This window comes from Typopeltis vanoorti, chromosome 11, assembly GCF_054136105.1.
Source record: "Typopeltis vanoorti isolate ZY-2024b chromosome 11, IOZ_Tvanoo_1.0, whole genome shotgun sequence".
Lineage (NCBI taxonomy): Eukaryota > Metazoa > Arthropoda > Arachnida > Uropygi > Thelyphonidae > Typopeltis > Typopeltis vanoorti.
Genome location: NC_143559.1, coordinates 18,843,262 through 18,858,252, shown reverse-complemented (window position 1 = coordinate 18,858,252; position 14,991 = coordinate 18,843,262). Strand labels below are relative to the sequence as shown.

General features: G+C 34.3%; 1 protein-coding gene across 1 annotated transcript in view; it reads left to right on the top strand.

Annotated features, from left to right (window-relative positions):
* Window positions 1-14,991, top strand: part of LOC150101346 (ribosome biogenesis protein NOP53) — a 149,155-nt gene that overhangs the window by 11,210 nt on the left and 122,954 nt on the right. Inside the window, exon 2 of the mRNA XM_090400773.1 lies at window positions 9,245-9,309. Within this exon, the coding sequence (XP_090256899.1) occupies window positions 9,245-9,309 (65 nt within the window). The remainder of the gene's footprint in view (window positions 1-9,244; window positions 9,310-14,991) is intronic.

Sequence of the window (14,991 nt, the reverse complement as noted above, 5' to 3'; positions counted from 1 at the left end):
CCACTTGGCTAGACTATAATGAATTTAGTTTAATCCTTTATCCAAGTGTAAGCAAACAAAGTTTGTGCTTGAAGTATCTTCAGGACTGAGGCAACTTGTAGTAAAGGTGGACCTAGCTCTCATCACTCCTTGTCTCAGTATTTTCCATAATGCAAAACACATCTTGCAGACACGTATAATGCTATGCATTAAGGGAAATGCACTACCCAGACCGGTTTTGACCTTTATTGAAATCTCGTCAGTGAGAGCCAGACCCAGAAGTGGTGATACTAAGGCAGAAGTAATGGAGAGGTCATATTTACTTATACGAGTTGCCAAAAGATGTACCACCTTATTAATAAATTACTCTAGATTTAGAGAAAGATATTGGAAGTTTATTTTCAACTTGGTTAGACTATAATAAATTAATTTAATCCTTTATCCAAGTGTAAGCAAACAAAGTTTGTGCCTGAAGTATCTTCAGGACGTGTAAGTAAATATGACCTCTCCATTGCTTCTGCCTTAGTATCACCACTTCTAGGTCTGGCTCCCACCGACGAGACCTCAATAAAGGTCGAAACTGGTCGGGTAGTGGCCCTTCCTTTAATGCATAGCATTATACATGTCCACAAGGAGATGTGGTTTGCATTATGGGAGATACTGAGACAAGGAGGGATGAGAGCTTGTTCCACCTTTACTACGAGTTGCCTCAATCCCTATAGATACTTCAGGTGCAAACTTTGCTTACACTTGGATAAAGGATTAAACTGAATTTATTATGACAATGAAGAATTGGCGAACTGGAGGAACAATGTATTGCAGAAGAGGAAGAATGAGAAAAGGAAGAGGAAAAAGAGAAACAGGGAGAGGTAGTTAAACAATTCACAGTGAAAGGATACTTCAGGTGCAAACTTTGCTTACACTTGGATAAAGGATTAAACTAAATTTATTATGACAATGAAGAATTGGCGAACTGGAGGAACAATGTATTGCAGAAGAGGAAGAATGAGAAAAGGAAGAGGAAAAAGAGAAACAGGGAGATGTAGTTAAACAATTCACAGTGAAAGGTCTCGCAGAAATGTTCTCAAAATAGTTGAAGACATGGACCCCAATGTTGAACTCTGCTTATTAGTAGAAAGGAAATTACATGATGCGTTTGCTTACTATAAACAAATTTATGATGAAAAGAAGAGGAATATGTTGAAAGTTTATTTTTCACTTGGTTAGACTATAATAAATTTAGTTTAATCCTTTATCCAAATGTGAGCAAACAAAGTTTGCACCTGAAAATATCTTCAGGACTGTGGTAAGGTAGTACAACACCGGGAAACTCGTGGCAAAGGTGGACCAAGCTAACATCACTGAGATTGTAGTGATGTTAGCTTGGTCCACCTTTGCTAAGAGTTGCCCAGTGTTGTACTACCTTACCCCAATCCTGAAGATATTTTCAGCCTCAAACTTTGTTTGCTCACACTTGGATAAAGGATTAAACTAAAAGAAGAGGAATAAGCAAAGCAGATTGGACATTTTCATCAAAATAAACCAAGGTTACACCAGAAGAGCTGCAGCCTGGTCCTTCACATAGTTAAGGTAATGAAGATGTGATTGTGGAGGAAGATTTTGGTGATTATTCTCATGTTTTATAGTGGCAGCAGTGCACAGTACAGTTTTATAATAAGTTTTAAAAATTAAAATGACAGTATACTTATTACTGTTAAGTCCCTAACCCCTATAACTCTGTTGTTTCAGTAAGGAAATACTGTGAGTAGATATATTACTTACTATCATAATAATGGAATTAACTCAAGTAAATTAATCTTTATTCATAGAATTTTCGCCTGAGTATCACAGGCTTCATCAGTATAGGTACAAAGATTAATTAAACAATAACTGTTATATTCACAAAGCACCACCTAAGTAGCTGAGGTTAAATTTCCTAAATTTATTTTAAAAAATAAATTTTTTTCCCCCCAATATATAAAAATATACATGTGTGTATACAATTACAAGATACAATTAGGAAAGATTTGCTGACTTATAGAGTACTATCTCCCACAAGGGGGAAAGACGTAGACCATCGGATCTGTTTAGGTTAGGGGAGTGAAGTAACATTTCACATGTTTCTTTGTAAAGCCGTTCCATTAGGAACCAACTTTTGTGAATGACTTTTGTGTTGTTCCACTGAACTCTATGTCTGGTGTTGATGGCATGTTCTGCAAGGCCAGACTCTTCAGATTCAAGGTACTGGATGTATGACTTGTGTTCTTCTAACTGGATCAGAGCAGATCTTCCTGTTTGTCTGAAATATGATAACCCACATGAGCAGGGAATCTGGTAGACATCTGGATAGCTGAGATGTGGGAGCTTGTCCTTTGGAGACATGAGGAATGTGGAGATTTTTCTGATGGGTCGAAAGGCCACATAAATATATAGTTGTTTTTAACACTTAAGCTATATCCAATGGTTATAAGAATTCCTTCATAAAAAGAGCTTTAAGTAGTCGTGCTCCAGCATCCTCTTCAAATACAGAAGAACCTACACGTATACCTATCCCCTATACAAGGCGTTAGCAAACGCATAGCTGAAGTGTTAAAACCACTACATATTTGTGTGGCCTTTCGACCCATCAGAAAAATCTCCACATTCCTCATGTCTCCAAAGGACAAGCTCCCACATCTCAGCTCTCCTGGTGTCTACCAGATTCCCTGCTTTTGTGGGTTATCATATTTCGGATAAACAGGAAGATCTGCTCTGATCCGGTTAGAAGAAAACAAGTCGTACATCCAGTATCTTGAACCTGAACAGTCTGGACTTGCAGAACATGCCATCAACACCAGGCATAGAGTTCAGTGGAACAAGACAAAAGTCATTTACAAAAGTCAGTTCCTAATAGAACTGCTTTACAAAGAAACATGTGAAATGTTACTTCACTCCCCTAACCTAAACAGATCCGATGGTCTACGTCTTTCCCCCTTGTTGGAGATAGTACTCTATAAGTCAGCAAATCTTTCCTAATTGTATATTGTAATTGTATACATATCTATCTATCTATATATATTGGGGGGAAAAATTTTTTTAAAATAAATTTAGGAAATTTAACCTTAGCTACTTAGATGGTGCTTTGTGAATATAACAGTTATTGTTTAATTAGTCTTTGTACCTGTACTGATGATGCCTGTGATACTTAGGCAAAAATTCTATAAATAAAGAATACTCTGTGTGAGTTAATTCCGTTATTATAATAACTCTGTTGATTTGATTATTATTTATTATTATTATTTTGACACCTCCAGGGAGTCCAAAGACTCATCGAGGGAGAGTGTGCCGACAGCATCGAACGATTGGTCCCCTTCCAACTACTAACCGCGCTCAAACTTACTTAACTGAGCCATTAGTAGCAGAGGCTCTACCAATCGACCAACCTTCGCCGGCCAAATTGATGTATTGACTTACGTCCGAACTGACTTACTCCTGCCTGATGGAACAGAACCCCAGCATAAGTTGAAGGATGACTGTATATAATGATCTAATTTGAGAATATAATGCTGCTAATTTTTAGTTTAACATAATGACAATTTTTCAAATGGTATCTGATACATGCAGCTTCATCATAGATAAATTTTTTAGATTTATTAAAATAATATTTTTTTTTATCACATAACATGGTGAAATACAAGGCCACAAGGGACAATCATCTTGATTGTAAGGGAAGCGGCAGTCCCATGGACCCTTAGTTGGATCTATCCTCTTCTTCTACTTTGAGGAAGATTCACATTACAACTGGCCTTACAACGATGCCCTCTCTATAAACCTTACTATTATTCTTCTATGATCTACTCTTTCCCCCTTCAGTATACCCTATGGGTTTAAATTCGGAAGAAGGCTAGTTCAGAAGCCTTAAGGTAGCAGCCCTACCACTGAACTATTCCATCATCAGGCTAGTCCCCTGACATGGAGATCATAATTCTACTTGGATTATGTTCTCGTTGTATTAAGCTGACAGAAAAAGATATTTGGATTGAATCCATGGGAACGACCCTGGAATGGAAAAGGTAAAACAAAAATGGAAACGACAAAATATAATACACATAGCAACTGGAATGTAAGAGGATTAGCATATAAAGAAATAGAATTAGACCAACTATTAAATGAAAAAAATTTTAAAATAGCAGTAATCACTGAAACAAATAAGAAATTAAAAGGAACCATGAGAACTGAAAATTTTAATGTGATATACAGTGGATTCGACAGAGACCAAAGAGCACAAGCAGGAGTCATGATTTGGATTCCTAACTCCCTTTCAAAACAGTTAAAACATTATAAATTATGGAATGAAAGAATAATAGAAGCTAGAATAAAAACAGATAGGGCTATTTAACAATAATTGGTTTATATGCCCCAGAAGAAGGAAGAGAACAGGATAATATTGATTTTTATAATCAGCTACAAAACATATATAATAAAATAAATAAAAATGATTATGCAGGAGACTTGAATGCAATTTTAGCAGGAGACTTAAATGCAAGAATTGGAAACACGAAAATTAATAATATTATAGGAATACATGGAGAACATACTCTAAACAGGAATGGTAAAAAATTGATTCACTTTGTAGTTTATAATAACCTAAAAATAATGAATTCCTTCTATAAACATAAAGACATACATAAATATATTTAGGCAGCAAGAGGATGGAAATCAATATTAGATTACTTTATATTAAATGAAAAGACATCAAAATTTTCACTAGATGTTAGAATTCACAGAGAATATGAAATAAGCAGTGATCATTTCATTGTTAAAATAAAATTAAGATTACCACCTAAAAGGCTACAATGAACAAGAACAGAAAGAAAAATTGAAACATTTGTTTATAAAACTAGACTATTGAATGACACAAATGTGCAATGGCTATATGAACAAAGAATTAACCAATATCTAGATAAAATAAAACAAAATGAAGAAATACAAATAGAATGGCTTAATATAAAAAATGATACTAAATGTAGCAGCAAATGAAAGCTTAGGAAAGACCAAAAAATTCAATAAAAGGAAAAAAAACTGAAGATCTGGAATGATACAATCAAAGAAATGATCAAAAAGAAAAAAGAAGCCTATCACAAATGGTTAAGCAGTAAAAGATTAGAAGATGAAATAGAATATAAAAAAATAAGAGTCATAGCTAAAAGAGAAGTCAGAAAAAGACATAGAGAATCATGGAACAAATTTGTTTCAAATTTAGAACATGATTTATATAAAATAAGACCCAATGTATATAAGATTTTGAAACACTTAAATGCAGATACATAAAATTACACACCGAATTGAAATTAGAAGAATTTCTAAATTACTACACAGAATTGTGGACAGACAAATATTTTAAAAAAGACAACTGGCAAACAATTAACAAAAATGAAAAGGAAATAACTAAAGAAGAATTAGAATCAGTCCGAAAGAAACAAGAAACTGGAGAAGATAAGCTAGGTTCAGGACTACATAAATACGCAGGAACAAGATTCAAAGAAAGACTTATTATTTGTAAATAAAATTTATTCAACTGGTATCCCCACAATAGAATGGAAAAAAGCAATTATGATTCCTATCTTTAAAAAAGGTAATAGAGATGACCCTAAAAACTATAGAGGTATCAGTAAATATACTAAATTCCTGTTACAAAATATATAGCAGAATATTAAATAGCAAACTAATGAAATATTCCGAAAACTTTGTTAGAAGTACAGAATGGATTTAGAAAAGAACAATCATGTATAGACCTGGCCTTTTGCCAAAAATTAATAATAGAGAAAAGAAGAGAATACAATTTAGAAACACATATTGCATTTATTGACTTCGAAAAAGCTTTGACCAAGTTAAAAGAAACATTATTTAACATATTAAAAGAAAGACAAATACCAAATAATATTCTAAAAGCTATCACAAGTATATATGAAAATAATCAAATACAAATAAGATTAAATCACGAGCTATCATATACGAGAGAGATAAACCAAGGGGTCCGACAGGGGTGTCCCCTCTCAGCAACTCTTTTTAATATCTATTTAAATGAAATAATAATAAAATGGAATAAAAATTTACATGAAGGAATTAAATTTTCTCCTACAGTAAACTTAAACACTCTCCTCTTTGCCGACGACCAAATAATAATTATAAATTCTGAAGATAACTTACAGAAAGCTATTTTTGATCTGAATGAGATAGCCAAAGATTATGGTATGATAATATCAACAGAAAAATAAAACCTATGGCCTTTAAAGGACAAGATCCAGCAAGAACTAAAATAGTAATAGATAACAAGATCTTAGAACAGGTGAATTCATTTAACTACCTAGGATGTATGATCACATATGAAAAAGAAAAAGATATAAACATAAAAATTGTAAAATATTTAAAAATAAGCGGAGTAATTAACTCTATATTTAAACCTAACCTAGTTCAAAAACAAACCAGACTAAAAGTATACAATACATTAGCCCTAACAGTCTTAATGTTTAGGAAGCGAAATCTGGACAATAAAACAAAAAGACAAAACAAAGACCAGTAACAGCAGAAATGAAGTTTATGAGAAAAACTGCAAAGTATACCCTATTTGATCACAAAAGAAACTAAGAAATTATGAAAGAATTAAACCAAGAACCAGTAATAGAAAAAATTAAAAAATATAAACATAAATGGATGGAACACATTCAAAGAATGAAAACAGAAAGATTATCAAAACAAGCCTTAAATTACAAGCCATTTGGAAAAAGAAAACCCAGGACGTCCTCTTAAACGATACAACGATGACTTCTAAGGCCAGAACAGGCCATGCTAGGCCTAAATCCTTGATACGCATGATGATGAGATGATGAATGTGGTGAAATATGCTACATGGAACATTAGAAGCATAGAATATAATTTTTTTTTTTTTTATTACACATTTCATCTTTCCTCATATAGCATTATATGAGGAAAGATGAAATGTGTAAAAAAAAATCTTTGGTGTCTGGCTCCATTCCAGATATTACAATACTGACTTTTTTTTTACCTGTATTGTTGCAGCACTAGAAGGGATCAAATAGCTGGTTATGCAAATCTGATATAAGTAGCTGTCACAGGAAACATTTGACTATGTTATTGTTATTATTATAATGTTTTCTCAGGGGCTCACATTGGTGAGTATGGGCATGGCAAACCCGAGATACCCAGTCTAGATCTGATCGTACTTCGTACAATATAAACTTGGTATATCATATCTGGAGACTGGTCTTTTACTCTTCTTTCCCTCTACTCTCTCTTACTTCTTACTCCCCCCCCCCCAGTGCTGTTAGAGCAATTCGAGGGCAAGGGGGTGACTCTTTCCTCTCAAACTGTAGTTTCCACTATCTACTAAAAAAGGCAAGCCTAGTTGTTTTAAGGTGGCAGCCCCACCACTAGGATACCTATCGTCATGCTAATCACTTGACATAGGGAAACACATATTACTTTCAAGTCTCAACGAAATCCAAACCAGACAGAAAACATGGGAAATGACCACATGTTGGAAAAGATTAAGAAACTTTGGAAAAAGAAAAATGTGGTGAAATATGCAACATTGAACATTAGAAGCATAGCACATAAAGAAGAATTAGATAAAATTTTAAATGACAAAAATATAGAAATTGCAGTTCTTACAGAAACAAAAAAGGAACAAAAGAAACAGCTAACTACAATATCATATATAGTGGAGTGGACAAACAAGTACATGTAAAAGCTGGTGTAATGATTTGGATCCATAAATCAATTAAGGCAAAAATAACTCATTATACATATTGGAATGAAAGAATATTAGAAGTGCAATTAAAATTCGATAAAGAAAATTTAACAGTTGTTAGATTGTATGCCCCTGAAGAAGGAAAAAAAGAAGAAAATGATTACTTTTACAGAGAGTTACAAGGAATATATGAAAAATTAAATAAAATAGACCATATAATTATAGCCAGAGATCTTAATGCCAGGATAGGAATGAAAAAAATTAACAATAATATACAAAAATTTGGAGAACCAACAGTAAACAAAAATGGAAAGCGACTCATTGATTATACAATATATAATAATTTAAAAATAATGAATACATTTTACAAACATAAAAATATACATAAATATATGTGGTATGCAAGAGGACAAAAATCAATAATAGACTACTTTATAACAAATGAAAAAGCAGCAAACTTCTTCCTAGACGTTAAAGTTAGAAGAGGGCTAAAAATTGACACAGATCACCATTTAGTACAGGCAAAACTAAGATTTCCACCAAACTGGCTACAAAAAATACAAAAAAAAAAACTAAACAAACTAGGGAAACAAAATCTAATTACAAAGTAAGACTACTAAATGATTCAAGTATAAGAAATTTATACCAACAGAGGTCAATAACTACTTAGAAAAAATACAAGAAAATGAAGACATTGAGAAAGAATAGAATAATATAAAAGAAATTATCGCATCAGCATCATATAAAAATCTAGGAACATACAAAAAATATCATAAAAATAAAAAATTACATATATGGGACAATGAAATAAAAACAATAATCTCATCTCATCTTCCTTATATCCTCTTTTACCTTGCGGTGTCGAGGGTCCATTGATTATCGGACCTCACTCCGTTTTACAGGATAAGGTGGTCAGCCTTATGCCCCGGTGTATCCTATGGCCTGTAGTGTTGAGTTCTCAAGGCCAGTTCGCTTGCTTTGCGGGATGAAAAACCCCAGAATAAACTGGGGGAAAAACCCTGCTGTCCACGCCCAAGACTGGCTAACTTGGCTATGCTGAGGAAGATCCTTCAGCTCCTCACGTCATTCACCGACAAGAATCGAACCTAGGATACTCCTTCCCCAGGCATATGGTTGCGAAGCGCATAGCCACTAGGCTAACTGCGTGGACCCAGTTATATGTAAAAGAAACAATATATCTAATATTTTCAAATTGTTTTGGCACTAAAAACAGAATCCTAATGAAGAGGAAAAAAATCGCCAGCTGGTCTCGAAAGACTTGTTCAACAAAGAAAATGCATACATTGACTTAACATGTGCTAGCTAGCTCATTTAATCCTTTATGCACAATTTCAAAATTGTGTAAAGTTTAATTTTTATTTGCTGACATTGTGTTTTTGCAACAGTAACATAAATGCATCACAGGCACATGTATGATGATGTTGCAAAAACATTTCATATTCGTATTTAAAATAGTTGAAATAAAGTAGTTGATATTTTTATGATTTGTTGCAGAGGACCAATTAATGACAAGCCAAATGAGGATATATTCTTTATACACAAGGAAAAAGAGGACACAGGTAATAATGATATTTCTCACTTCTGGTGATATTTGGATATATATCTGATTTTTTTTTCCTCTGATTTTTATTTCCTTTGACTGTTTTTACATTTTGAAACTTTTTTTTTAAATCACAATCAGTGCTTATTTTCTGGGAAAAAAGATGTTATTACAGCAGCTTCCACACTTTTAACATATCCTCCAATATACCCTTGTCATCTCTAGATCGCTTCTTGCTTTTGGAATCAACTTCAGAATAATGACCTCGGAACTGCGATGAGTCTACATATTTCTAGGGTTGAACTGAGTGAGAGGAGGTCCTACTGTCCTGATGAATATCACTGCAGAAGTTGTCCTTACATGCAGAGATGACCTGGATGAAGTTACTGTAAGATTCATCTGAGAGAAACCCCTTTCGCATTCACGGGAAGACATTGCAATTGTGCCCAAGTGTGCTTTAGAGGAAGTAGTATGTCCAGGACTATTTTGTTGAAGATATTCATGGAAACCACGAATTGCTTCCCTTTCATTTAAGCGAAATTTGCGTGCTAACTTTTTAATTTCAGCTTCACCAAATGTCAGATGCTTCCTTCCCAGGATTTTCTGGCTAATACTTGGAATCTAAAATCTTAACACATTCAGGCAAATCAGCATCATCTCCTTCTAGCAGTTGCTTTCCAACAGCTTCTTTCAGACTTTTATAGAAAGCAGATGAACTTGTTTCAGAACTGTGTCTTTCATTTTTGTGGACCACAATCCCTTTGAACTTCATGTTCTTTTGACTTTGAAGAGAAATACTGTAGTACAGACTAGGATTTTCAATTCTTTCTTCAAAAAGTTGAACTGTATTCTTTATATTCCTGTCTGCTTTGTACAAATCAATATTTCTCTCTTGTAAATCTACACTTAGTTCACTAAGTTCTTGGAGAGCATCACACATAAGGCCCAAATCAAGAACTAACTCGCATGACATTAATTTTCTTAAAAGGCCCTCATAAAGAAAGTGATCGGTTTTGCTTCTTCTTCTTCTGCTGTCTCCTTTTGCCTCCAGAAAGTGATGGACAAGGGCTTCAAAGTCTTGCCACACTGCAGAAACCGTGCCAGTGCTTAAAATTCTGTCTCTTTTAAGAAGTTGAAGTTCTAGAGTCGCTGCACATTCCTGTAGTTCCCTAGCATTCTTAGGTGAAGCATGATAAGTTACATAAAAAGTTTGTCCATGAAACTCTTCAATGAGTCACTCCTGCCACATTGTTCACTGTCACTAACAGACAATTCTAGTCGATGGCTAGCACAATGCCAGAAAATAACACTAGGAAACTTCTCTTGCATTAGCCTTCTTACACCATTACACACACCAAACAACACAGCTGCACCATCACAAGTTACAGACAATAAATACTCCTTTAAGTAATCTTCAGATAATCCTAAACACTCAAGGTGACTAATTAAAGAGTTTAAAATTCCTCTAGCAGTTACATTTGATGATTCGATCAAATCTAGGAAAAGACTCACAGGAGCCGAAAGTTCAGGAAGAACTACACGAACAATAACAATCAATGTTGTTGTTGTGTTACTCACAGTTGTCGATTCATCAATAAGGAACGATATTTTGTTCTTGGAGTTGACTATATTGTCTATTAATGTTTTTCTCATTTCATTTGCAATATGGCTCACAATGTTAATGCAAGCATTTGTAGAATGAAGAATATATCCCATGTTTAGGCCATTAAGTTCCTGTAAATTTATTTCGTCTTCAAAGTTGTAAATGATTGTTTTCTCCTCGCAACTTTGTAAGTGGTTTAAAGCATTTTTCCTGTTATGTCTTTATTATGAGACAAAGTATTTAGGAAAACTTTCTCTAATGTTTCGTCATTTTTTGCTTCAGATTTTACTTTTTGGCACGCTTTGTGCCTGCACTCTCCTTATGGTCATCAATCTTTTTCTTAATAACATTAACTATTGTTTGCGAGATTCCCCAAAATGACTGATTTTACCATTTGCCCACTCCGCTGAAATTTTCGTTCCCATGTGTTTATCAATGGCAAGAATTCCGACATCATGACACACTGTACAGCCCAACATTTTATGCTTGACATACAGCCATCGTTTCTCTCGCAGAAGTCATTTTCTGCAAAAGTGTCCAACATTTGGGCCAATCATTATCAGAATCTGTTACCTTTTGTCCATGTGGATCTTTGGTCTTGGTTTCGTGATCCTCTTTACCAAATGTATTTTCGGTGCTAGTTTTCTGTTTTACAGGATCACAAGTAGATTCAACAATTTCTGCTTCTTTGGCTTTTTTTTTTTTTTTTTTTTTTTTTTTTTTTTTTTTTTTTACTCATTGGCATAAAGCAACTACTTATTTTACTCATTTTGAACAATGATTTAACTTAGATTAATTCAAACTCATGTGAACACCTGCCTGTTATTACAGAGTGAATATAGAACTGATAAACTGATATTGGAAGCAATTGGAAGTGAACACAACTTCCTGTTTCTTTGCTTACCAACCTATGAAACAGGAAAGCAGAGTACGAACTTATGAGTAATCAAAACTGAAAATTCAATTCATGAACACAGTACCATCTACCGGAATATTTATAATACATTTTGCTATAAATTGCAAATTTTTAAAAACTTTAAGAAAAAAGATGCCAGTACTGCGTACCGTTGCATACTGCCAGAAAAAAAGCACTGATCACAATTAATGTGTAAGTATAGTTTGATTAGATGATAGTTGAAATTCTAGTTGTTGATAGTTATAATGTGATTACTATCAGTCATGTTCAATGAGTTACAATGAGTTTTTGTTATTATTTTATATATATATAGATATCAGTGGCGTCGTGTGCCCATTTTGGTTGGGTGTGCTGTCATGGCTTATGCAAAATTCACGTCAGTTTGACTGTATGATTGCATTTTTATTGATGTATGAAAGTTTTAAGAGTGTATAGCACATCAGTGCTCATCTTAATCGGTGCAGTGCAATCAATTGTAGGATAACTTTGAATACTTTAATTTTTCAAGTAATTGTAACCAAATCTGCGTAGAGTGGAAGAAAATGTGTTTGTTTTAAGATAGTATATAGTAGAAAACAATAATGAATGAGAATGCTATATTTGGTTGGTATATTTGAATTACTCAAAGGTGTAAAATTTGGAAGAGGAGGACGTGGCTTACCTCCTTTGATTACAGTACTGTTTCCCATTGTAAATATGGGCAAAAAAGTTATAAATTTATCGAAAATTATATATTAAAAACTTGTCTATATTATATATAAAAACTTGCATACAACGTCTGTTCACACTTCATGCATGCAAAACAGATAACTCAGAAAACAAAAACAGCATCTCATGACAAATGACAACATTCAATTGGATTGGTTGACACAATAACCAGTAAAAGTCTCTAGGTGCAGTTGTCTCAGAGCTCACCTGCCTTGCCTTCTGAGAGGTTTAAAAACTACTGGAATGCTAAGAATTTGACCCGCTGCACCATCTTTTCAGGCATCGAAAGGTGTCCTCTTCGTGAATTACTGTATTGTGTTTACTTTTAGGATCATGTGAAGTCTGGAAATAATTAGGGAAGCTTTTAATGGGAATAAATGAAAAAATATAATATCGGAGTTTTTGCTGTTTGTTGGATGATATATATATATATATTATAGAAGCTACAGCCTACTGGACTCTCACAGCTCTACTATTCAGTATTGGCATGCTTGAGCTCTCATACGCACTCATGTGCACAATAATACAACCAGAGTTTGTTCTTCTTTTTGAAACCCTAAGCTGTAATCTCTACAGTTTGTTTGATATGTCTCTTTGATATGTTTGATATGTTGTGCACCTGAAGAAGTCTAGTTTTAGACAAAACTAGTCATGCAGATTAAATTTTTATTTTTAACCTCGGTTCAAGTCATTCAATATTATAGAATATATACACACACACACACACACACACACACACACACACACACACACACACACACACACACACACACAGTAAAACTCCTTTTTTTACACTTTCCAGAGGACTGATGGAAAAAAAGTGTAAATAGCAGGAAATGTAAAAAAACATTAAAAAAAAGCTAAAAGATGACACTGCTAGTATGTGAGTCTACATACTAGATTACAAAATTTAATAACTGAAAATAAATGAATTTTCAATTACTTATATTTATCTATTTTAAAAAATCTTAATACCAGTTGTTGGGCTCTGATGTATCTTCTTCTTCCTCCTGTAGTTGTTCCTCCTCTTCTTCAAACGTAACTCCTGCCTTCCAGAAACAGTTGGATATGGTTTTAGTAGTAACATGCAACCATGCTTTGCCCACATAATGCATGGCATCAAGGATTGATATGGTGATTTGTTTTGGGTCCATACCTTATCATGCATAAACACAGCTTTTTCAACAAGCATTTTTCTATATTTCCATTTAAATACATGGATGATGGCCAGATCTAATGGCTGAAGCTCACTTGTACAATTAGGGGGGGATAGAACACTAATCTAATGTTTCTCAGCTGCAGATCTTTAGGGTGTGTAGGACATTTGTCTAGCAGTAGTAGTATTTTGCGGTGATTTGCCACCATTTTAGCATTCAGAGCATGTGGTGGATGTGAAGATGCTGCTGGTCATCCATGCTGTGCTGTTGGCATCATATTTAGTAGGCAGATTTTTCACATTCTTAAAACATCCTGGCTTTTTAAATTTACCAATTACCAGTGGAGGTAATTTTTCTGATCCATCAGCATTGACCATGAGAACAAGTTATCCTCTGCTTGCTGAGTTTTCCACCATGACACTTCTCTCCTTTAAAACACAACGTTTTACTTGGCAAAATGTTATAAAAGAGCCCAGTTTCATCAACATTGAAAATATTTTTCGGTTCATAGTTCTGAATAATAGTCTGTTCTAATAAGAATAATAATAATAATAAGAGTTCATGTTGCCACTGGTTTACAGTTTCCCCTGCAACACTATTGCTTTCTCCACACACTTGATTATACACAATACTGTGAAGAGGCTTTGGATGTAATATATTTTTGCCAGAATAAGTTAGATGTGAAAGTTGGCCCAAATGGTAAAAGTGATCTTGACTGAAAATCTGAATATTATCTAAAGTGCGAGGAACTAAAGCCAGGAATATGTTGTTGATAGCATTGAAATTCACTAGATGATCTTTGTCACACTTGAATGGTAGGATGGGTGATTAAAGCATTAGTTATAAATGATCTTGAATCATTTCCTCATTGTCGTAGGGCTCCATCAGGGATCAGCTCTGAACCCCTACCTCTTTGATCTGGTCATGGATGTACTAGTGGAGGACGTCAAGAAGGAGGTGCCATGGAGCATGATGTTTGCCGATGATATTGTTCTCTGCAAATCATCCCGAGAGAAGCTTGAAAAGACCCTGGAAGAGTGGAGAAAGGTATTGGAGGAGAGAGGCATGAAAATTAACCGGGTAAAGACCGAATATATATCAATGGGGAGTGACAAGGATATGATCATACGACTCCAGGGTGAAAGATTAACTTCAGGGAAGAAATTCAAGTACCTCGGGTCGGTCGTCGAAAGGAATGATGACCTGGATGAGGAAATACAGCGCCGAATAACATGCGGCTGGATGAACTGGAGGAAGATGAGTGTGGTCCTGTGCAACAAGAGAGTGAGTTGTAAGATGAAAGGGAAGCTGTATAAG